At 35.9% G+C, this 25,490-nt stretch overlaps 1 protein-coding gene across 1 annotated transcript in view; it reads left to right on the top strand.

The window, feature by feature from the left end:
* Positions 1-25,490, top strand: part of USH2A (usherin) — a 798,346-nt gene that overhangs the window by 416,389 nt on the left and 356,467 nt on the right. Inside the window, exons 32-34 of the mRNA XM_023203737.1 lie at positions 4,241-4,400; positions 5,745-5,916; positions 12,137-12,284. Coding sequence (XP_023059505.1) covers positions 4,241-4,400; positions 5,745-5,916; positions 12,137-12,284 — 480 coding nt within the window. The remainder of the gene's footprint in view (positions 1-4,240; positions 4,401-5,744; positions 5,917-12,136; positions 12,285-25,490) is intronic.

Raw genomic sequence — 25,490 nt, 5'->3', positions numbered from 1 at the left:
ATTCTCCTCTTTCACATATTCAAGGACAAAACTCCAGCAATTTTTTTTCTCTTTCATCCGTGTCTAGTTTTCCCTTTGCTGCTGGGTCACCCCATCTCGTACAACATAAATTTTTCTGTCATTTAAATTACTTTAAAAATCTTCTCTTGATTCTACTCACCTTTTATTTATTGCTTCATTTATCTGTTTTCCTTTGCCACAAAACTTTTTGAAAATGTTCGTTATATTCACTGTCTCTAATTCCTCTTCTATTTCCTTATAAGCCCACTCAAATCAGGCTTTGGTGCCAACAAGTTCACTGAAACTTCAATTATGCAATTACTGATGACTGCCATATTGCTATACCCAGTGGGCAATTTTTAGTTCTCATCTTATTTCACCTTTAAGTCCTAAAAATTACTTCATTTGATTTTCAGGACACCATAATCTCAATGTTCTTCTCATACCTTACTGGTCACCCTCTGTCTCCTTGGTTGATTTCTCCTTTACTCATTGGTGTCTTTTATGTTGGTTCTTATACCTTTTCTTTTTTATATCTACACTCACACCATTTGCACTCCTAGCCATCTATATGATGATGACTTACCAAATTATATCTCAAGTCATGAACTCTTCCTGTAATTCCAAACTTCTGTTTAAATATCTTGACAATCTCCTCCTGGTTATCAAACTAACATAGCAAATATCTAATTGGCATTCATTATATGAATTCTTATCTTCTGCTCCATGCCTCCCTCAACCAATAAAATGGTTACTTTATCCTTCCCTTTGCTCAAGTCAAAAGCCTTGGAATCAACTCTGGGTTTCCCCTTTCATACTCTACCTACAACGCACTAGGAAATCCTGTTAGCTTTGCCTTTAAAACATATTCAGAATCCAACCACTTCTTACTTGATTATTACTGGCCTCCACTTACTTAATATTACAGATAGCCTCTTCAGTGAGATTTATTCTTATGCTCTTGCTCACTACCATCAATACGTCATCTAGCAGCCAGAATGATACTCATGAAGTCCATGTTTGATTGCATGACAGCTCTGTTCAAAATCCTTGGTGGCTCCCTAAGGAGAACCAATTCGATTAAAAACCAAAATTCTTACAAAGACCTACAAGGCCTGCATGAACTGGCCCCTCATTAAATCTCTAATATAATCTTTGATTTACTTCTTTCTAATTTGTCCTCATCCATCTACATCAGCCTCCTGCTAGTCCTCAAGCGTGTCAGGCATGTCCATCTTTCCATGGCTTTGCTCTGCTTGTTCCCTCTCTTTGAATGGTCCAACCCAAAAATTTTCACAGCTTTTACACTCATCCCCCCTTCAGGTCTTTGCTCAAAATGTCACCTTCCCAATGAGGCCTCTGCTGACTCTTACCTATTGAAATTACCCAGAACTTCTAATTCTCCTTCCTCTGTTCTGTGTTTTCTGCAGCAGTTTTCATGTAATGCAGCATGAACATCTTAAATTCTGTTACACATTCACTTTAAAGACATGCTATCTTCTAAAATGCAACACCTTTCTTACCCATAAACTTCACAATACCTTGGATAATCTAGAGGTAAACCCTAACTAGGGATGGAGGATCTGACAAGCTCAACTAAACTATCCCTATTTCAATCCTGGCTCACTAGCAATTCCAGCCCTCTCAAGCAACACGACTCTTCTAAGTATACTTACTTCCCAACTGATCCCTCACTCCCAGTCCCAATTATTCTAGAAATGGACACTTCCCGCTCCATGGAAGAATCTGGGCATGGATAACAAACCCTGAACTAATTGCTTCAGGAATCTCCTCCCATCTGAGGCAGATATTCTGGGTGGGTTTAGGGCTTAGGTAATCACAGTCGCCTTCAAAGCATGCAGTTTATAGGGGAAAGGTGAGTGGAGCACTCTGTGATAAGCAGACACTGTGATATGTGATACTATGATGTTGCATTCTTGAGAGACCTAAGTCCTACCTTGAGATACCTAAGTTCCAGATATGCAAGTCTGTACCATGGAAACATATGCAAGCAAGCATCAGGATTTTTTAAATGGAGTAACTTCTCCACCACCTACAAATTGGGTAGCTAAATCCCTGCCCCAGCAAAGCAGAATGTAAGAAAGAAGGAAAAACTGTCCCACTCCAAAGAGTTCACTGGCCAAAGAATTCTGTAGCATCCAGTCTCAGTTGCGGCTGACCAAGACAATCTGATATGGCCATTATATATTTCAAGGTCACATGGATTTGGCGACTTGGAATATAATTTCTGGCTGGAGCATGTTCTTTCAGCAAGTTGGATGTGTTCTCAGTTGAAACACTATAGATTTTCTTCAATTGCACTGACTTACCTACCAGGAATTCCTCTAAGCCTGGTGACCTCCTTGGTTTTGCTCCTGCAACGGGACTTAGAGTCAAATCCCCAGGTTCTCTTTTTCAGGGAGGACAAGGAATTCAGACAGATGAGAACAATGAGAGAGAAAAAGGTCACCAGAGAGAGAAGATGAAGAGAGCAGGGGAATGACAGATACAGTATGTTAGCATATAAACACATTATAATTTTGGCCAAGATTGGCCCTGGTGGTAGGTGTTTTGCTTTGCATGAAGTTTTCTCTCAGTAAATAATAGTCTACTCTCTCGGTAGCACCTGAGGCCACTGCTCTAATGATTTTAACTTCATAAGTTTCCTAGAATGTTGATCCAAATGAAGGCACCCCAGTTCTGTCTCAGTCGTGCACACATAGTGCGACTGTTGCTGCCATCTCTCAGCAGTCCCTGGCAATGCCACACTGCTTCACCACAAGCTTCAAAGTGTCCTTGAAGTATATGTTTTCACTACATTGATTGGGAGTGCCCCATCTCAACTTGCAACCATTGGATTCCTGTAGGATAAAATTTGTAACGAAAACAAGGTTTAATCAAAAGCATTAAAAGTCTCTTCTTTTGGATAACTTGTTGTTCTAAGGTAACTATATTTACTGTAAATTATTTTTTTAATCTCTCTTCTAGTGAACTACATGTTTAACCAATTGATTATACCTTGCTTGAAAACTGGGGAAAGTGTTCTTTCCCCAGTTTACTTTTGTTATCAGTGCAATGCAAAATCTGTTTGCCTGAATTAGGTTGCATTTCATTAATCTCTTCAACATGAAATTGTGGTGATTCATGGTTAATGAGATTTAAGAATGTGAGTTACTTAAGTTGTGACTAATTTATTTTAAAAATATTTCAGAAAATAATGATTGTTTCTCGTAGTGTTAAAGTGTTAATGATGTGTAAGTCTTGGTACACCTGACTGAACTTTGGTTAGATTATCAAGTGTAATGAAATGTTCAGGATATTTCAGAATTGAGTTAGTATATTACAGATTGGTTTAATCTAATACAAGAGAATGTGGTATCTATTAGAAAGACAGACAATACAAAACACCAGGGAAGTTCAGGGGAGGGAGAGATTCTTTTGGCCTAGGGCACTACCCTACTCTCATGGTCATCTTTCAGACCTAGCTCATCTCATTCATTAATTATTCATTCATTCAAAAACACATATTCAAAACCAGATATTGTGCTACATACTAAGGATGCAAAATGAATATATTACCATTCCTGCTCTTAAGGTATTTAGTGTATCAGATAGTCATGAGGTAGTGTTGTTAAGTGTTAAGCTAGAAGTATATACAAAGATAAAGAGAAGAGGATAATAGCTGCATCTTGTGCTGGGGTAACAGCAAGGAGTGTTAGGGACATTATAAGGCAGAAATGTGCACTTCACCTCGACAATTTGAAGGTCAAATAATAGTCAGGTGGTGGACAGGAGAAGAAAGAAATCTGACAAACGGAATTACAAGCTCAAAGTCATTGTTATAAGCTATGTATTTGCATTTCAAAGGCAACTCCTGTTGTCTTCAAATGTGCTTTAAAATAATTTAAATATCTCATTTATTTTTAAACAGAGCCATTGAACTAAGACTAAACTTAGCAAATGATTTACCTGGTCACAGACATTCCAGAAAACAGTAAAATTGTTAAAATGAAAAAGTCAAAACAAGAGTTTGATTGACATTTGTCTATTTAAACATAACCAGAGTATATTTAAGGGATGAAGCACCCTGTATGGTATTGCTATTGATTTTTATGGCAATTTATTCATATTTTAAGCCTTACTTTAGCAATTCTCTGAGGTAGGACTGTAGTGGAGGAGTGAAATCTCCTCAATAACAAGTATAATGCTAAGTAAATTCTTGTTTCTCCCTACCCCCTAGATTTAGCAGTATTTACACCCCACCAGTTTCTACTCAGTGCATGCACACATGTGGGCTGTACAAACAGTTCCTGGGTCGTACTGTACACAGCACAGCTGCCACCAGAACACGTGGATTCCCCAATTCTGACTGTCCTGGATTCTAGAACTATACACATACAGTAAGTAGAAATGTTGTCTTTCTCTCATGCTGGTTCATGCAAGAATCCCAGTGAGTTTAATCAGGGGAGGAGCTTGTGACATAAAATTAATTTTATTGTGATTAAATGCATAGAAGTGATTAGTTCAGTGGATCTGGGAACCTTTGATTATCACTTGCCAGCCTAATTTCCATTTTGTCTTTATGCAATCAGGCTGAGCTACATAGGCCCACAGATTCCATGCAAACCTTAATAAAGGAAAAACTGACCACTTTCATGACTGCCTTGAACTTTTTATATATGGGGCATTATTTGTAATGATTTGGAATTAGAAAGCATATATATCTTTTTGAGTATAAACCAGGACCTTCTTCTTCCCTTGTTATCTGCAACTGATGTCAGAAAGGAAGTTTCACATATAGGCATGTTCAGATGATTTCTGGTATTAGTGATTCTTGCCCATTTCCTAATACATAAGGTATAAGCTGTACTATTGTACTGAGCTAAAATCTAATAGATCTCTCTTATCAAGAATTAATACTTGTTCATATTTATCTCTCCTGGTCTCAGTTTTCTTATCTCTAAAATAAAAGTTGAGGCTGAATGAATTACGACATTTGTTCAAGCTGAAAAATATTATGATTCACATCTCCTTGTTCCATGTCTAAATTCTCCTGTTGGCTTCGTGTGCCACTAAACCAAGCCACGTGACTTAGCCAAAAAGATTGCCCATGACTCAAGTATTTCTCAGCTTAACAATTTTCTGTCCGTTCTTTGACTTGCCCTTCTCATTTCCACTGCTATGTTGTAACCCTCATCCGAAACGCCCTCAGTTCTTCCTTCTACCTATCCAAATCCAATTCATCTGTTAAGAATAAAATCTTACGTATCTAAGTAGTGTGTCACTTCATTCAAGAAGTCCTGCCTGATTGTTTCAGCTCTTCCAATCATCAATGTCACTGTTTTCTATAATTACATGTTAACCCTATGTTGGATTCCTGGATTTTCCAGGACAATTATATTATTCCCTCTTTTCCCTGTATCTAAGTTCTCAGATGTTCTACTTCTGAAGTTTTTGTTCTGCAGCTTAAATTCAAAATAAATACTCATTTATACATTTTTGTATTGTTAGCTAATTAAAATTACAAGTAACCAGACGGCAGGGGCCATATCATATTTTATTTTTGCCCCTCAGAATAGGCATTGGATAACTACTTCTGTGTTTTATTTTAAATGAATCAATTTTGAGATTTATGTTTTATTTAAAAAGTGTCACAAATCCAAGTTCAAATGTGTACTTTGAAAATCCTGCATATTTTAGTTTTGACTTGAATGAATAATAATGCTGCATTTTACCATTCCCAGGTGGAAACAACCAAGAAAAATAAGTGGGATTCTGGAACGCTATATATTATATGTTTCAAATCACACAGATGATTTTACAGTTTGGAGTGTCATCTATAATAGTACAGAACTTTTCCAGGATCATATGCTACAATACCTTTTACCTGGTAATAAATATCTCGTCAAGCTGGGAGTAAGTTTATTTCCATCACTTTCTCTGTTCCCATTCCACTTCATTTCCACTTTTTCTCCCTCTCCTTTTGTCCTATCTTTTCTTTCTCTCTAAAAAAAAAAAAAAAAAAAATCAAAATCCTCATGTATTACTATTTGTAGTGAAAACTCACTTCCCATCCTAAATTTGAATTCTGTTGATCTAGTACCTACACATTTCTTTTATATTATCCAAAATGATAGAATAATAGCCTGAGTCAGTAGATTTTCCCAAGTCAAAGTTGGGATTATCAAGATTTTTTAAATTACTTGTAGAACATCATAATTGTTAAGAACGTTTTATAAAGTGCTAGGATTAACAAGGTTATTTCTCTGTGGCATTTGTATTCATTTTAAAAACAAGCACAGTATGAAAATTTACATCCTATATTTTTTAATGGAAGTTTAAATGACCGTCAAATATTCTTGACTGTTATTACATTCTGGTTTATATTATGCTCATATCTCAGAAGAACAGTCACTTAATAAAACCCCAGAACCAACATAGTTTAGAGGTTACTTTAGACAGACAATAGCATTTTTTTTTTTTTTAATGCAAAATAGCACTTTTACACAAAGGTCTTTTAAAAGACCTTGATATTACTGTGAAATTTATACTCAGTAGTTCCTTTTGTTTTTTGATGAAATATAATCTTTTTTAAGTTTAATAGCACATCTGAAAATAACTGAATATAAACATGAGATTGTCCCTATTTGTTTTAAACACACTCTTCATTTTATAGTAATACCTATATAAGGATATTTGCTTTGATAAATGCCATAGAAAATATTCTGCTCTTGATTATGAATAAATTTACATTTATGTAGACACTGTGTATGCATTCATTTTACTTAACATGCTCTTGAATGCTCTAAATATTACACTATGAGAAAATAAACTACATTCAACTATTGCTAACTGTCTGACTTAACACCACAAAACAAGGGCAATCACACAGTGGTAAAAAATACTGTTCAAAACTGACTCCGTATGCCTAGGTGTTCCGCACAGCAGAGTTTATGAAATAGCACTTTGGTTACTTACAGTTTTATTACCCATTAAGTAAGAAATATACTAACTTGATTTTCAAATGCTAACACAGAAATACAAACTATTTTCAAAATAATAGTAGTATCAAAATCAGGAAGAGTCTTAATTTTTTGGAAGCAACCAAAATTAAACCAAAATTGTGCTCTTGGTTTTTATCAGAAGTAGGCAAATGACATAAAACAGATTCTATTCCTAGGGCAGATTTTAGGATGTGCTGTGTGGTCAATCAGAATTCATATCAATCTCCTATATTTTGTAAATCCTTAATACCTTGAAAATACATACTGGTAGATTAGGAGTCCTCTGCCCTGAGTATTAATTCAGATTTTGCTACTAACTGTGTGACCTAAGGCAAATTCACTTAACCTCACTGAGTTTTATTTTCTTCAAGTCTAAAATTAGAACATTGAACTAAACGATTTTTAATGTCTCTCGCCCATAATATTCTATGATGCTAAAAAAAGTAATCCCAAACACTATTCTATGGAGTCAAATGCTATCTGTCAGCCACTGAATAGTGTTGATGCGAGACGTTGTAAAGATGTGAAAATCCTTGCCTTAACTCTTGGTGGGGAAATAAACTTGCTCACATTATTTTCAAGTTCACTATATTTATTAGGGCAGAAAATAATATATTTTCAGGGAGGATTCAACTAACAAGTTTTTTACTTAACTCTGTTAGACAGTAAATTAAATGAACCAAAACATTTTAGGTTCATCCTGGTTAATTGAGGGATTATTATATATTTCACAGTTTCAATATAATAACTGGCTTTCAAGGTCATTAGATTCATAGATTGAGAGCAGGTTCTCAGCAAAGTGGAGTTGCCTTTATAGATCATTATAGCATGTTGACTAAGAGCTGGAAAACAAAACATAAGATAACAAAGCCTTTAAGCAGCACTTGGAATAGAGGAAGACACATGGGGATTTGAACCACTATGATTTACTCTAGGCTTGGAGCAGGTATGTTACTTCATGTAACATCATTTAGTTTTCACATTTGACTGGATTATAAACTGCTGAAACATAAGGATTGAATCTTTCAAAATTCAATCTGCAGTTTCAAGCACAGGGCCTATTGGAAGCTGAGCAAATAATTCCTGAATGCATGACCACCAAGGACATCATTTCATAAAGATTCTAATACTTTTGATATGAATTCAATAATTTGCTTGGAAGCATTGGAATTAGGAATGGTGTGGTTCCAAAACATACTCTTTCCACTGCAAGAAAAAAAAAATAGCATAATATGTTGCTACACTCAACAAAGTCTATTTTGAAATGTGATAGCTCCTAATAAAGAAGACAGTATGTTAAAAATAAAATAAAGAAGCTATTAATACAGATAGCTATCAAGATAGGTGTTGTTTGATAATTTTCATACTACTGCTAGCCATTTGTAACTTGATGAATTCTAAGTATTACATGTTCCCGAAAGATTCCTGGAAATGGCTTAACTTTTTAAGTAATTATGGATCAAGTGGCCTTTTTCTTTTTCTTCGTATTTTAAAATATGTTGCACTCTTAACGCCCTCAATCCCTATGGACCTGAAAATTTACTGGAAAAGAGAATGCTAGTTTGGTCCGGGCACAGTGGCTCAAGTCTGTAATCCCAGCACTTTGGGAGGACCACGTGGGCAGATCACTTGAGGCCAGGAGTTCAAGACCAGCCTGGCCAACATGGTGAAAACCTATCTCTACTTAAAATACAAAAAATAGCCGGGTGTGGTGCTGCAAGCATATAATCCCAGCTACTCGGGAGGCTGAGGCACGAGAAACCCTTGAACCCAAGAGGCAGAGGTTGCAGTGATCCAAGATCTGCCTCTGCACTCCAGCCTGGGCAACACAGCAAGTCTCCGTCTCAACAACAACAAAGAAAGGATTGCTAGTTTTGGGTTGTCTTAATAGTCATGATTTAAAAAATAATTGATACAAGTTTATTATTTATGCATTTTATTGTACCAAAATTGAATCCCTTATTTTCTCAGATGTTACTCATCATTTTAAGGCAGAGTTATGCCTTTATGAATTTTTCAAAATGGCTATAACTAAGAAAAGCCGTAAGAGATGAGTTACAACAACTTATTTTAATGGCTGTCAGGCTTTCAGAGACCTTGCCATTTCATAAAGGCATCTTTAATCAGCACCAATATTTTGTTTAGTTTTTCCAAACCAGAATTTTAATCAGCATTCAGCTGTATTGAATGTAGTGGCCTCTGGTGCGGGCAGGTCAAACAAGATACTGATTGGTTCAATTTCATTTAGATGATATCAGATTAGACCAATTGGAAGCAACTTTAAGAACATTTATTTTCCCATCAAAGGAACTAAGGTATTGTGTTGCTTACTTAGAACCCTCTAAATGCATCCAAAAAGAATGTGGACAAAACAAAATAAAATAATTTGCAGGTAATTCTCTTATTTCAGCAGCCTCTTTATAAATAATATAATTTACAAGAAAAATTCTTTCATAAATGCCTTATATTCTTAAGAGATTTCTTTGTCAAGTTACTGGTTTATGGATCTCAGATGACATAGTATAAGAAACAGTCATTCTAAACCAAAGGATGTTTTTATTTATCCTAGAAGACATCATAAAATCCTCAAAACAAAGTAAATTTTAATTCACACTCTGTTTAAAAAAATATACACTTATATGTTGTATAGTACACAATTTATTTGGGGAGTGTTAGTGGGGGAAATATCTTAGCACACAAAGAAGAAAAAATAGTGACAAATAGACCATCAGAGTTAAATCCCAGTGTGTTACAAGTTTAACTATAAGAAGCTGCAACATTTTTCCCTTCCTAGGAAAAAAAATCTGAAAAATGCAAATAAATGGATTTTTTTTTTCTCCCTGAGAAGTGGGAAGAATTTGTCTTTGACCGTTTTTCCTTTGAAAACTCAGCTGTCTCATATGGCCTCTTTTCCTGCCATATTTTCTTGGGCACTTTTAGCACATTTGAAATGTCTGGGGTCTTCAACTTTTTTTTCTATTTTAATCGTTAGGCAGTTATTTTTTGAGCTAACAGTGACTTGTCCTAAAGTTTTGAGTCAGAGTTTGGCCACATTTGCAAAGATTCCATTCTCAAGAGGAGTATGGTTTTTTTCTTGTATAGAAAGGCACATGCCACAGCTGAGAATTAGAGGAAACCCACAGAGGTTAATTAGGTACCCAATCTTAATGCAATTTCATGCCCAGACCACAATTTAACCCATCTGAAACTTGCTTAAGCTGGTAAGAAATTGTCCTGAAGAAATGGGCTACTGCTATAGTCTTGTAATAGCAAGTGAGATGAATGTCCATGTTTGTTGACCATAAACTCTTGTTTATGCATATAATGAAGAATTTGCAACAAGTTTCAACAATGTTGCAAATAGTAGTATACTCCGATATTTAAAAAAAAATCTAAGCCGGGCGCGTTGGCTCAAGCCTGTAATCCCAGCACTTTGGGAGGCCGAGACGGGTGGATCACAAGGTCAGAAGATCGAGACCATCCTGGCTAACACGGTGAAACCCCGTCTCTACTAAAAATACAAAAACTAGCCGGGCGAGGTGGCGGGCGCCTCAAAAAAAAAAAAAAAAAAAAAAAAAAAAAAAAAAAATCTAAAAATCGGTCAGCCTCCTTCTGTCTTTGTGGAAAAAGAATATTTACTGCTTTAAGAATCACAAAATCACTCCCTCAGTATCAAACTGAGAAATCAGAGGGGATGCCTAAAGAAAGAGATGCTGTAATTTTTTATCTTAGTAATATCTATCCTACACAAAAATGAGTTAAATAACTCTGCTTTTTTACACTGTCTTATGATTTTGCTTTATTTTCTTTTTGATTTTGGGAAAATTTAGTGCTTTTTGAAATATTTTTAAACTTTGTTGTATCAATTGAAATTGTAACTTGAAGGCTGGGCGCGGTGGCTCAAGCCTGTAATCCCAGCATTTTGGGAGGCCGAGACGGGTGGATCACGAGGTCAGGAGATCGAGACCATCCTGGCGAACACGGTGAAACCCTGTCTCTACTAAAAAATACAAAAACTAGCCGGGCGAGGTGGCGGGCGCCTGTAGTCCCAGCTACTCGGGAGGCTGAGGCAGGAGAATGGTGTAAACCCGGGAGGCGGAGCTTGCAGTGAGCTGAGATCCAGCCACTGCACTCCAGCCTGGGCGACAGAGCGAGACTCCGTCTCAAAAAAAAAAAAAGAAAAGAAAGAAATGGTCACTTGAAGAGATACTGAACCAAGCTTAAGTATAGTTTTCAAGTATCATTGTTATATAAGGATATAATTACTAATATTGCTAGCAAATATGAGCTTAAAAACCCCTAATGCATGTATCAATTTCCTGGAAAAGTGCTTGTCCAGTAAGTTTAAAAAAATTATTTGCAGTTTACTATGAAGGTGTACACAGAAGTTTCTGTAACATTCATGTTACCATTTTTGACGTTAGTGACACATAATTAGGGAACAGAGAGTTCTGTGATCATGTTAAATTTGTCAGACATGTTTTGATGAAGTCTATCTACTCTGACACATGAGTAAATAATGTGATCCTTTAAGCCATTAAACATTCACTCAACAATAGCTTTGTATTTATTGTTTTATGAGAAACATTGTTTTATTTCGTTTTACTTGGTGTTATACTATAAACATATTGGTCACACTGTAGGAATAGAAGGCAATGGTATTTGCTGCACATCTTTTCTTCCCTAGAAGTCAGTTGTTTTACCTTAAAGTAGTCTTCATCCTCTAGTACTTTACTTATGTGTGCACATGCTCTGTGTGTGTGTGTGTGTGTGTGTGTGTGTGTGTGTGTGTAATTCACTCTGGGAAGCTTTGTGCAAGGCTAACTTCAGCAGGGCTGTTTATCCAGTCAATATATGCCCTACATCTCTAGGCTCTCACTTAGGATGCTTCCCTAATTCATACATTCATACTGTCTCGGTTATTCTCTAACTATTGGGGATGGTTATCTTATGCCTTATAAAGCAAACTAAATAAATGTTGAATCTTAACATTGAAATGAATTTATTTTGGGGGAGTAAAGGGAGCATTATATAACAAAATCTGAAACTCTTATTGTTAATTTTCTTTCCTCAATGTTCATGAAAACTTTTGGGACCAAGAGTGAAGTGCGCATTTTTGCATCTCTGTTTAGGCTTGCACGGGTGGTGGGTGCACAGTGAGTGAGGCCAGTGAGGCCCTAACTGACGAGGACATACCCGAGGGTGTACCAGCCCCCAAAGTTCACTCATATTCACCTGACTCCTTTAATGTCTCCTGGACTGAGCCTGAATATCCGAATGGTAAGTGAACTCTTTTAGCCTCAAGTTAAAAAGATGATTAGCAAAGGTAAATTAATATTCTAAATGGCAGCTTATATGTGGTGCTTAATTTTTAATGATCATTTTAGCACATAAAATACCTAAGATAGTATCATTGTCTGTAGTTGGGGAGATTGTGGTTTTTAGGCTAACACACAATTTTGGTGGCTCAAAAGTGCTCCCTTTTGATAGTTCTTGTGTACTGCATCTTATTGTTTAATATGCTGCAGGAGAGGTGAAGAGAGCAAATGGGGAGGATTCCCAAAGAATGCCGTAGTGAGAGTGACATTGTATTTTCAATGACTTTCTGTTTTTAAAAGCCATTAGTTCTTCCTCAGAGAAGGAGAGAGGTGGAAAGTTCATGTACATATGGTGTCAAAACGCTTTTGATTTAATAAGTTTATTTTAAAAGAGGCCACTTGGAACTCTGTATTTTTTAATATACTATTTATAAATATTTCAACATGCAGTTTTTAAACAACACATAGATTAAACACACACATATTTATACATATTTAGCTGGAAACAAGTTTTGTGCACTTCTAAGCAATATATATGTTTTTGTACAGTTTAGTAAATTAAGTTAGTTATGTTTCACTAAAATAAAACCTCATTATGAAGAATTTATAGTAGTTTTGGGTAGAAATTGCTTTATTCGTTTAGTGGAAATATCTTTAAGATTCGCATAACATAGTACCATTGTTTCACAATGATGGAAGCTTACTTGACATTAAATTTCATTCCTCTTTGAGACAAATATCAAGAAGACTTTTAATATAATAGACACTCTTTTAAGTAACTCATTACTGAAAATTGAAATGGACTCTTTTAGCATAGGCACAAAGAATGAAAGAAAAAAGTTACAGTTTTATTAGTTTGTCTTATGTTTACTATGATATTAATTATTCCAGCCATCTCATTTTAATTAAACTTTTGGCAAATGTGCTAGATATATTTGAGGTAATGGAGAGAATTCTAATAATCAGAGTGAGTTATTATCTGTGCTATTGAAGTTATTCCTGTACTATTACAAATTTTCCAAGAAAAAATAAATGGATGCCTATTTGATACTATATTAAGCAATCAACCATCTTGTTACAATTCTTACTCCACAAAGAACTCTGATAGGTGGCAATGAAAATGTTAATGATTTATTTCAATCGGATTGCTGTGAAATGCTGTTACATGATTTGCATAGTAGAACACTTCCCTCCATCCCAATTGGTAAATGCAATTGGAACTACAATTGCACTCAGAATCTTCAGTTGTTCAGGGAAATATTTTCCACATTTCAAAGCTCTTTGAATGTTTTGTGTATTTGTGTATGTTTTGTATATTTGCAAGCAGTTTTAAAATGTACTCATCAAGCAAGAAGAATTTGGGAGATTTTGGAGATTTGTATGAGTACTTCCATGGTATTCCAAAGTCTTGTGTTTAATCACAGTGGGATTTTTAGAATTTTAATTGTGGTACAATGGTTAGACATTTAAAAGGTAGTTTTATTTCTTAAAAAACTACTTTTTTTTTTAACTACTTCTCCCCACTTTCCCCCAATTTTTTAGCATTTTATTTCTCTTGTTGATTGTCTAGAGAGTGATAATCTGATTGTTGGAAAACACCTTGTCTCTCCATCTGTCTTCAAAGTCCCCACGCTTCTCCTCCAATACCCAAAGAATAAAGTCCAAATTTTTAGTCTGGTATTCACGTTACTACCAACTTGTGACTCAACCTGAATACACATTGCCTTGTAACATATCTTCCTTTCTAGCCACACTGTAATATTTATGGCTTAATGTTGGGTTGTGAAACATGGGTGGAGTCAAATAGTCCTGGAGTCAAAAATTGTTTCTAATGTACAGTGACTGTGTTACCTTGGGAAATTCATTAACTTCCATGGACCCCAGTTTCCTTGATTACAAAATTGAAATTAACAGGCCGGACGCTGTGACTCATGCCTGTAATCTCAGCGTTTTGGGAGGCTGAGGCGGGCAGATCATGAGGTCAGGAGATTTGAGTCTATCCTGGCTAACATGGTGAAACCCCGTCTGTACTAAAAATACAAAAAGTTAGCCAGGTGTGGTGGCAGGTTCCTGTAGTCCCAGCTACTGGGGAGGCTAAGGCAGGAGAATGGCATGAACCTGGGAGACAGAGCTTGCAGTGAGCCGAGATCGTGTCACTGCACTCCAACCTGGGTGACAGAGCAAGATTCCGTCTCAAAAAAAAAAAAAAAAAAAAAAAGAAAGAAAAGAAAAAAAAAGAAAACTGAGATTAACAATCCCATCAGCACCCTGTCTTTACCTGTAGAAATCCAACTCCTTCTTCTAGGCTAACTGTAGGCCTCTTATTCTATGGAATCATTCTACTGTTCCTTAAGTTTAAGGTAAACTTTCCCTCTTCTCTTGACTATGTGACCTGTTTCTATGCCTTTATAATGGAATTTCATTCAGCCTGTGCTTAAAGTTATTTGGGTATATGTCAAACACTCCCACCAGATGATAAGGACTATAAATCATTAATTTCTCTTTCACTCCACAGAGCCTAACACAATGTTCTACTTTTTATTGGTACCCAATAATATTTAATTCATTTAATGTCTCTTGTGGAAATTACCTTTGATCAGTGGCATATATACTCCAAAGCCCTGGCTCTTTAATGATATCAAGAGAGATGATACCACCCAGTGCCTGCAATATATTTGTTCAAAATGCATTTGTTCCTAAAATATATTTGTCTAGCTGTGTAGATTCTGGGCCTGGGTTTCTATTTTGGGAGTGTCGATCTTGCATTTGACCAAAGAATTTTTAATTTTCTTTTCTGGATTATACCCAATTCAAAGTTAATGGTACTAGACCCACATGGCAATATATGCTACCTAATGGTTGCTTTCTAGTTTCTGAATATACTGCAGAAGACAAATACAATTGGAGAATAAGATAGACTTCATTCTTGTGTAACTAAATAAACCCTTTCAAAAAATTTTAAATGGTATTTCTCAAATTTATCTGATTCTTAGAACCATCTTGGGAGCACCAATTGAAGAAGTAGATGCTAGGCTCCACCACAGGCCTCCTAAATAATCAGAATCTTCCACTGCCTTGGTTATCATCAAAATGCTCCTGGGTATTTAATACATTTTCCAACTGAGACCACTCACAAAATCCTCCACCTGGATTTTTGTTACATCTTCAACTCAGCATATCCAAGTTGATTTCTCCTCATGGTCTCTGTCTCTCTACTTGCTCTTTCTCCTGTATTCCCTCTGTCACGGATTTGCACCACCCAGCCCTGCCAGCCAGGATACTGAGCAGCAGTCTTCACTTTAATCCTTGCTCACCCTTGACTGCTGTCACCACACAACCCCTCGACTGCACTTCACTAGTGAAGGCCACTAATATTGCTTACTCAGATCACTTCAGGATCCTCCTCATGCCATGCAAACATTTTGCATTTGTTCATTCAAAGTATGTATTTTGATGGCCTACTAGTTTCCATCACTCTTATATATACAGTGAATTTCCTTGCTTCTTGATCTCAAGGATGTCAGAGTCCCTTGAGGAAAATATCCATATAAATGAATGCTCACAGGGTAGGGAGGTGTACAAGGTGCTGGGTATACAAAGAAGCAGCTCCTAGTGGTGCCCTATGAGATATGGACATGTTATCCCTCTGCATCCTCATAAAGATGTTGCAGGACCAGAGATATACATGTGTTTAGTCTGAAACAGGTACTACTTGCCGGTTTTGCACACTCATTTCAAAATCTTAACTCTGTTAATCAGTATGTACCTAAAGGAATATTTATTCACTAGGGATTTATAAACATGAACAAAGATTTGTTGAGAAAAATTAAACCCACCTTCTATAGTGAGAACTAGGTATATTTTTATGCATGCCTATATATGACAAAATATGAAGGGTATAAAAAGATTCTGACATAAATGTCCAGTTCTTGCCAATCAAACAGTTGGAAGCCTTTGGCCACCATGGCGTACGAAACATTCTCTCCTTTTCATAGCTGATTCTGACTGAAATGATCAGCTCCTACTCGTGAAAGTCTGATGGTAATCCTTAACCAAGGCTTTAAGAAAATATCCTCTCCCTTTGTTATTTCAGTTCTCTTCCTTGTCTCCCAACCTGGTCCTTCTCCACAGTGTCTGTGCTGGGAAGCTTGCTAGTTGGTTCAGTACATACTTTATGAACCTTGAGAATTTTTCCTAATTTGGTGTCTTTTGTTCAGTAGTGTACCAGCAGCTCCAAGAACAGTGCTTTGGCACATAATAATTGCTCAGTTAAAAAATTGTTGATCACCATTATTAAAGTAAAAAACAGAAAAACAACACATTCTGGAAAGGATGTGGAGAAATTGGGACCCTTAAGTGCTGTTGGTGGGAATATTAAATGGTGCATCTGCTATGAAAAATAGTGTAGAGGTTCCTCAGATAATTAATAATAGAATTATTATATGATGTAGCAATCCCACTTCTTTAAATATATCCAAAAGAATTGGAAACAAGATACATTGGAGCATTATTCACAGTAGCTAAGAGGTGCAAACAATCCAAGTGTCTATGGACAGATAAATGCATAAGAAAAATGTGATATATTTATACAATGGAATATCATGCGGCCTTAAAAAGAAGGAAGTCCTGTCATACGATACAATGTGGATGAAACTTGAGCACATTATGGTAAATGAAATAAGCCACTCACAAAAAGACAAATACTGCATGATTGTACTTATGTGAATTTATGTACAGTAGTTGAATGCACAGACACAGAAAGCAGAATTACAGCTGGGTGGAAGGGGGAAATGGAGAGCTATTGTTCAATGGGTTCAGAGCTTCAGTTTTCCAAGACGACAAAGTTCTACAAATCTGTTGCACGACCATGTGTATGTAGATAACATGGTCGTGCACTTAAAATGGTTAAGATGCCCAATTTTATGTTGTGTTTTCTACCATAATAAAAAAATATGATATAGGGAGGATGTAATAAAATGCTATAAACTTCTAAACTAGAAAAAAAAGATTAAGAGCAGTGTTAGTTTAAAACAAACAAATTTGTTAATTAATAATCACTTAGCGATCTATGCATAAAATATGCATTTGTTAAACAAGGGTGAGCTCATACTATTTGCATTGTTGTGGAATTTACTTTTCTCACTTCACAATATGGTGCAAACATCTTTCCTTGCAGTTCAGTGAAATGTGACCTCATTCTTTCAAAAGGCGGTATGCAATCTCACTGATGAAGCTACAGCTTACAAGACCCATCTTTTTACTGATGGACATTTCTGTGATTTTACTATTACAATGTTACTTGCTATTAATCGCCTCAGTCTGCCAAGTACAGTCTTTAAGTACTGAGTCATTATCACTTGATTCACACCTAAGGCTTTGCTCGTCTTCAAATATGTCCTGCTTAATTCTAGTCCCTTGCTTCACATACCTGCAAAAATGATGGTGTGACACTCCAGCTCTGTGTTTCTCTAATCAGAGTCCTTTGCACCCACATTCCCTCTGGCAAAGGTGTTCTTTACAGGCTGCGATTTCAGACATGATTTTAAAACCGCCAAAAAGAGCGACTTTTAGGTCCAAGGTTCCTAGGAACCCTTATTATGTAGGACCTTGACGCTTCCTTTGTAAGACCTTAGCTATCACAGAGAAGTAGCACAAAGGATTACTGTCTAATAAATTTGTGACCTGTATTGTGTAGATTGCAATTGCATAATTAAAGTTATGCTTTTGAGAGCTTCCAAATTCTCATGAGCCATATTCCCTTTTAGAAGCTTAGGCCTTAGAATCCTGAAATATGTTTTTTCTTCACACTTCAAGTCTACCTTGCTAAAACAGCATAGCTATCTGACTATGCCAAACTTATTCGTCATTATGTAGCATAACATTTAAAGTGACATTTTAAACTAATTAGAATATGTGTTTTTTAAAATACTAACTAAAAATATGGAATATAAAATGTTTATCTTTTATTAATAGCCATAATTCCTTGTAACTAACCTCTATTTTCACCTAAGTAAATCGACCTAAAATAGTTTTTTTATTAGACTAAGCTGCATGAAGGCAGGAATCATATGTGCCTTTTTCACTGCCCTAGTCCTGGCCCTTGACAGAGTGCCACAGAGTAGAGGGGTGTTATAAAGCTGTCGAATGAATTCATATTTACTGATGATAGGGACAATAACAAAATTGCAGTAGTGTTGATGTGAGAAGCATATTCACATGCAATCATGCAACATACACAAATGCCCACTGTGAGCACATTTTATGATTATGTAATACAGGTGGTATGATTTCAAAGGCAGCAGAAATGAATCTTCCTCTTGGCCTGCTGAAGGCTTAAAGCACACACTTAGAGACCCAGTCCTTTTGCTTAAGATTTCATCAGCCTGGTAATCTGTAGATATTCTAATGAAAGACAGCACATAGACTTGTCTTGTCTGCACTTTGCATGTCTCAGTATGAAAGGATATATTTTTACTGTGATCAGGATTTGTTAATGACAACATGGGCATAATTAAGAGAGAAGCATTTGACTGTGCGTGGCCGCTCATGCCTATAATCCCAGCAATTTGGGAGGTAGAGGTGGGCAGATCACTTGAGCCCAGGAGTTCGAGACCAGCCTGGGAAACATGATGAATCCCTGTCTCTACCAAAACAAAAAAACAAAAAATAAAGAAAAAATTAGCCGGGCATGGTAGTGTGTGCCTGTAGTCCCAGCTACTTGGGAGGCTGGGGCATGAGAATCGCTTGAACGTGGGAGTCAGGGGTTGCAGTGAACCACAATTGTGCCACTGCACTTCAGCCTGGGTGACAGAGTGAGACCATGTCTAAAACAAAAAAGAGAGAGAGGGAGAAGCATGAGAGCTGGGCACCCATTAGACATGGTCTAGCATCTTCTGGAGAAGTGAAGGGGACCTGAGAAGCTTATGGAAATATTTTCCTAATTTAGTCTTTCATATTGGTCCATCTTTGTGAGAATTTATATGTGAACATGTCTCAAAACGGTGGCAATCATGTCAAAAATAATAGAAACATCTTAGGAGGCTGATTATTTTTGTAGACTTACACATAGCACCTTGAAGACAATAGAACGTTATTAAAAAAAAATTTGGCTCAGTGTTTTGAGCTTGTATATTCTGTCAGTAATGGATGGTAGAGAAATCAATTAACTATAGATCTTTCATATACACTCTATATACGTTGTCCTTCACATTAAGAGATGATGCCATAGAAATAAATTTTTTATAATGTATGCACATGAAGTTGTATGTATAAATACAAATTAAATATTCTATGCATGCATAGAAAGAAATACTTGATTTCCTGCTAACACTAATAACATTAGTAATAATAATAATGGCTATAATTTATAAGAATTTGCCAGGTACTTTAATTCTCATAACTAGCCCATGAAATAGGTATTGTTATTTCACAAATGTGGAAACTTAGATTTATAAGTATTAAACAATTTAATTACTCAAAATCAAGACAGCTGATTAAGCAGAAAGGTTGTACAAATCAAAGCAAGGTGTGAATGACAAAACTTCATGGTTTTCTTCACTATACTACCTGCCTCTACATTTTGTAGAAAGGCTTATAATGTAGAATTTAATCTAGCTATATGAAAACAAAATTTTGTTACTTTTACCTGTTCAATGTCCTGTTCTTAGTGCCAATATTTACAATTCATAAGATCTGTGTTCTAGTTTTTCTCTGGTTTTAGAGAGATAACTGGTTGGTATTTCGTTTGATTTTCTTACTTTTTATTTTGAAATAACTTTATTTTTAAATGGTCAAAACGTGATTCTATTTTATTTCCTAGAAATGTTCAGTTTTAATAGGTGAAATGGATTATAGAACTCAGCAAATCACTTAGGAAAACTGCTTGACAGTTTTGAGCAAATCTTGTGTAACTTTTATGAAACACCTCCAGTCAGTTTGTCAGGTAGAATTTCCCAAGCACAGTCTTTTTTAGATTCAGTTGATTCCATTTTTAGGAGAGCATAACAGTAATAAGGCATTATCCCACAATGTGAAAGCTCTTCTCTCTTTTCCTTTTTTAATTGAAGGATCAAGTATTCACACAGGGAGATATCTGCCACATTCAATCAGCTTCTGGACCTTGGGGGAGCCCTTAGTTGATACTTCTATTGCCGTGCTGCACTGGAAAAGACAAACAAATATGTTTGGAGCATCTACATTCACTATGCATGTTATTTTTATGACACACTAAAGCATTATTGTTTAATTCTTACAGTAAACAGAATTCTACAGTGTAAATAGAGTTACCTTGTATTAAATTTACATTGTATTATACTTGCATTGAATTTCCTTGGTTATATATGACAACCTATCGAGCACCTTAGGAAATACAATTTGACATAACATGATGAAGAGGCACTAAGATATATATCCCAGTGGATATGCTTTATGGACAATTATCGTCCAGCTTCCTTGTGAAAATTAAACACCTTAAAAATCCTATCATTATGGAAACAGAAAGGTGATAAACTTGAAATTCCTTCTGTTGTACAGCCAATGGGAATTAAGTATCCATTTTGTGGATCATCCATTGAAGAGCTGAATGTCTAGAACTAGATTAGATTAAACAGAATTAAGCCAGAACCTGTCCCCCTTTGCCACATGGCATGTTACAGTTTTATTTTGCTTCAGCTGTCTTACTGATTATTAGCACCAGAGAATAAGCAAGAAAAAGCCTGAAAAAATACAATGTGGTAGAACAAATGATATTTTTTATGGTGGATATTTCTCTTTTGCTTTTCTAGATTCACTCTCCTTTTCCACTCTGTCCCATGCCCTGCAAGGCTGACCCTTTCCTTGCGGTGGCAGTGGCCTTCCTCTATCTCTCTGGCTTCCTGTTGGTTTGTCCATGGGCAGCAACAGCAAAAGATGAGAAGGTGAGAGGAGCGTGGAGTCTCAGAACTTACTCCACTTGACTCTCTTTCTGCATGGCTCTGGATTCCAGGGCTGCATTCCTCTAGTAAAGGCTACAGTTCCTATTCAAAGGCCCTTTCCTACAGCATCAGGTTTCTTCAGGTTCCCGAATTTGTTCTCACCCCATCCCCTACAAACGTAAAGATGTTTACAGACTCTGAGCCAACTAGTTAGAATGGTCTAGCAATCCTAGCTAGTACTAGCTGGGGATGCTTTATTATCACTGTTTGCTTTCCCTTAACCCTGTCCGCATCTTTGTAAATAGGAGTTCCACTAAAATCTCTTCCATTGCCATTTGAGTTGTCATTGGTTTCCAGTTGAAACCCTGACTGATTCCAAATTTTACTTAATCCACATTTAACACAGAGAGGTGTTTTGTGTGTGTGTGTTTTGATGGGGGGTAGTGCATGAAGATACATTTAAAATGACTTTTTTCATGCTAAGAGTGGCAAGAATAAATAAGTGAACAAAATTTCCATTTTCTTAAACTTTGTTTCAATACAATAGACATTTTAAAGGCCAATAAGGAGAGCCAGGTTCTAGTGGCAGCTTGCTGACCTAATAAACCCATCATATTTAATTTTTCAAATAATAATCAACTTATTAATATATCTTTGAAAACTTTTCTCTTATTGTTATAAAATATTTGTTTGTTATCATTAGTGAAATAATGGCTTATGACATCTTCCTCTTGATGAAGTAGCTCTGAGTGCCAAGTTTAGCTTAAAGGTCAGTTTCAGATGGGCGCAGTGGCTCAAGCCTGTAATTCCAGCACTTTGGGAAGCTGAGCTGGGTGTTAACACCTGAGGTCAGGAGTTCAAGACCAGCCTGGCCAACATGGGGAAACCCTGTCTCTACTAAAAATATAAAATTATCTGGGCATGGTGGCAGGTGCCTGTAATCCCAGTTACTCCGGAGGCTAAGGCAGGAGAATCTCTTGAACCTGGGAGGCGGAGGTTCCAGTGAGCCGAGATTGCACCATTGTACTCCAGCCTGGGCAACAAGAACAAAACTCCATCTCAAAAAATAAATAAATAAATAAACAAATAAATAAAATAAAAATCAAGGTTAATTTCTCGGATAAGCCCCATTATGTAACTTACCCAGACTAGGTTAGCATCCACCTCTCCCTTCCTTATCCCATATTTTGCTTCTATCCATCTGGTTTTTAAAAAGTAAACTTTACATCCACACAATACATCTAAAGTCTAGTCTGTTCTTTCATTTAGATTGAAAGTTTTGTGAAGGAAGTAACAATGACTGTTCTGACAACTTCTGTATTACCAGCATGCAACACAATGCTTGGCTCACAGTAGCTACCCCATAGTTACTGATGAGCCAGATGATGATCAGAAACCAAATGTAAATCCAACAGACTTACAAAAATTATTTTACAGTGTGTAGTAACTACTTGTTTCTTTGCACTTTCTGGACTTAATTGGAAAGTAATGAATTTTAAGTGAAAAGATAGCACACAGATATAAGAAACTATTGGCTAATGACAGTGTACCAAGGAGGAATACAGACCTGCCTAAGCTTATTTTTGAGAGATGTTAGTTTAGTTTTTACAAGAGAAGTGCAGCACATGACATAGGTCAGAATTGGAGGAGATAGTCTAAGGTGAGCTTCCCATAGCAAGTAAGACTTTAACTCATACTACAAGCAAGGGACAGCTCTATGTGTGGCCGTTCTATGTGCACAGTGCTTATTACTACTAAAGCACATTCACACATGCTCACTTGTTCGATTCTCAGATTAACTGTCAGACCACCAGGGCAAGGAATATTACCCCATTTTTTTGGTCAGGAAATAAAAGCTTAGTGAGTTTTTGCTATCTAACCAAGTTTTAAAGGTATGTGATCATGACAGAAGGACTGAAGTGGTTGGAGGAAGAGCCCTGAAAAAGAAGGCAATTGGCTTGGAAGCTTTTGACGTTGTTTTGAAATAGTGCCCAGAACAGGGGAGGCACTCAATAATTAACTTGTTGATTGAATGAATAATTACTTACTTAAAAGTATATGCACAAAATTGATACTTCAAAATAATTGGTCGTATAATTTATCCTGTTCTGCAACTTGCTTTTTTTCTCTAATTCACATGGAATAAACATCTTTTTATGTCAATAGGTGTAGTGCTCCCTCATTTTTCCTTAAAGCTTAATAAAATGCCATTGAATGAAACCACAACATTTATGGAGGCTATCTGGTAAATGATTAACATCCATTCCTCAGTACAACCACATCTCATTAATGCCAGCTAACCATTAATTATAAAAGATGTTAGCAATAAGGTTTGGTGCTTGGACTAGTAGATAGTCTTCAAATGGATTCCCATTTATTTGGATTTGGTATAGTCCTTGAGTGAGTGTTGCAAGGAGTGTTTAGCCAATAGTTATATCCTGAGGAGTCCCCACAGTTAGAGGAGAGGACCCTGAAATAGCTGTTAAGCCTCCTGTTCTAAAACAAAATCATACAACAGGATTTAATGTCAAAGAATGAAAAAGAAAAGAAAGCTGATGGGCCTATTTTAATATCAGACAAAGAATGCTTTACAGTGAGCAGTATTATTAGATATAAAAAGGTAGTTTCATAATAATAAAGGAGTTACTAAAATTAACATTTACTTTTATCAAAATATACTATAAGCACCCACAAAGATGAGTAGTAAGAGAGATGATATTTAGAACACATGTAACCATCAGAAAACTGTATCCAGAATATATAAAACATTCCTACACATCTATAATAAACTGGAGTTAGCATCTGAAAAGTCATTTCACAAAAGAAGAAAAATAAAATGTCTGATAAACATAAGAAAATGAGCCAAACTCTGTAATAATCCAAAAGTAAAAGATAATATCAAAACAAGATATCATTTTTTATATCTAATACTGCCAAAAATTTCAAAGTCTGACAATAAGGTCTTTTTGAGGATATAGAACAATGAGAACTCACATGGACTCACATGTACACTAGAATGGACATACTTTCAAAAAGACATGAGCACTGTCTAGTAAAACTGAACCTATTTCAACAATTTCTCTCCAGGACATTTGTCCTAGAAAACTTGTATACATGTGCTTCAGGACACATGTACAAAAATGTCTATAATTACACTGATGTCATAGATAAAATATAGAAACATTCTAAATATCTATCAAGAGTAGAATAAATAAATAACATTTGCCCCACAGGAATACTACACAGAAGTATGGCTACTCTCAAAAACATATATAGAACGCATGAATATTATGTTACACAAAGCAGGATTCAAAAATTATACATACAACATGACTCTATTAATATAAGTTAGAAAACCATGAGAAACTTGCTTATGTTGTTAAGGGATGCATTTATCAGTAGAAAAGCAAGGACGTGGTTCTTCAAAAGTCCTCATAGTTATCTGTAAGGAAACAAAGGGCTCCAATTATAGACAGGAGATTTCTGGGGTCCTGGCAACATTCTGTGTTTTCAATGTGAGTAATGGTTACATGGCCTTTGGCTTTTAAATTTGTCATTAAAATGGAATTGATATTATATATAATTTTATATGTTATATTTTATTACATGATTTTTAAAATGTAGAAAAAATAGGTATATGGAAGTTGTAAGGTTGTATGCACTGTGGAATCTGAATGCTTCAGTGCCGACACGTAGCTCTACCACTTCCTAGCTATATTAACACTGGCCAAGTTACCAAACCTCTCTAAAACCTTTTTTTGTCATCTATTTTTTCTCATCTGAAATAAAAACCATTCCACTATCAAGAGTTTTTCCTGAAGATTAAATGGTACTTGATTAAAACACTCAATCCAGTTGTTATTGCTTTAGCATGAACTTCTTTGGACTTTAAAGTGTTTGTGTCTTCTTACCTGGCATGCTCCCCTGCACAACAGTATTTTTTAATTTAAATATTTTATTTTGAGATAATTACAGATTCACAAGCAATTATAAGGAAGAGATTACATGTATCTTTAATTCAGTTTCTCTCAATGTCAACATCTTCTGAAACTATAATACAATATCACAACTAAGATTTTGACACTGATACAATCAAGATACCGAACAATTCCATCACAAGACATAGTTTTTTCTTATCCTCAGACTGAAAAACAATTCCCTTTTTAACCAGGAACAGAAGGGCAAGTTCGTTTTTTAGAAGTAGGCTTTTATGAGATTGTTAACTTCATTGTTCATGTTTGATAAAGGAACACTGT

Source organism: Piliocolobus tephrosceles, chromosome 1, assembly GCF_002776525.5.
Source record: "Piliocolobus tephrosceles isolate RC106 chromosome 1, ASM277652v3, whole genome shotgun sequence".
NCBI lineage: Eukaryota > Metazoa > Chordata > Mammalia > Primates > Cercopithecidae > Piliocolobus > Piliocolobus tephrosceles.
This window is presented reverse-complemented; position numbering and strand designations above follow the sequence as displayed.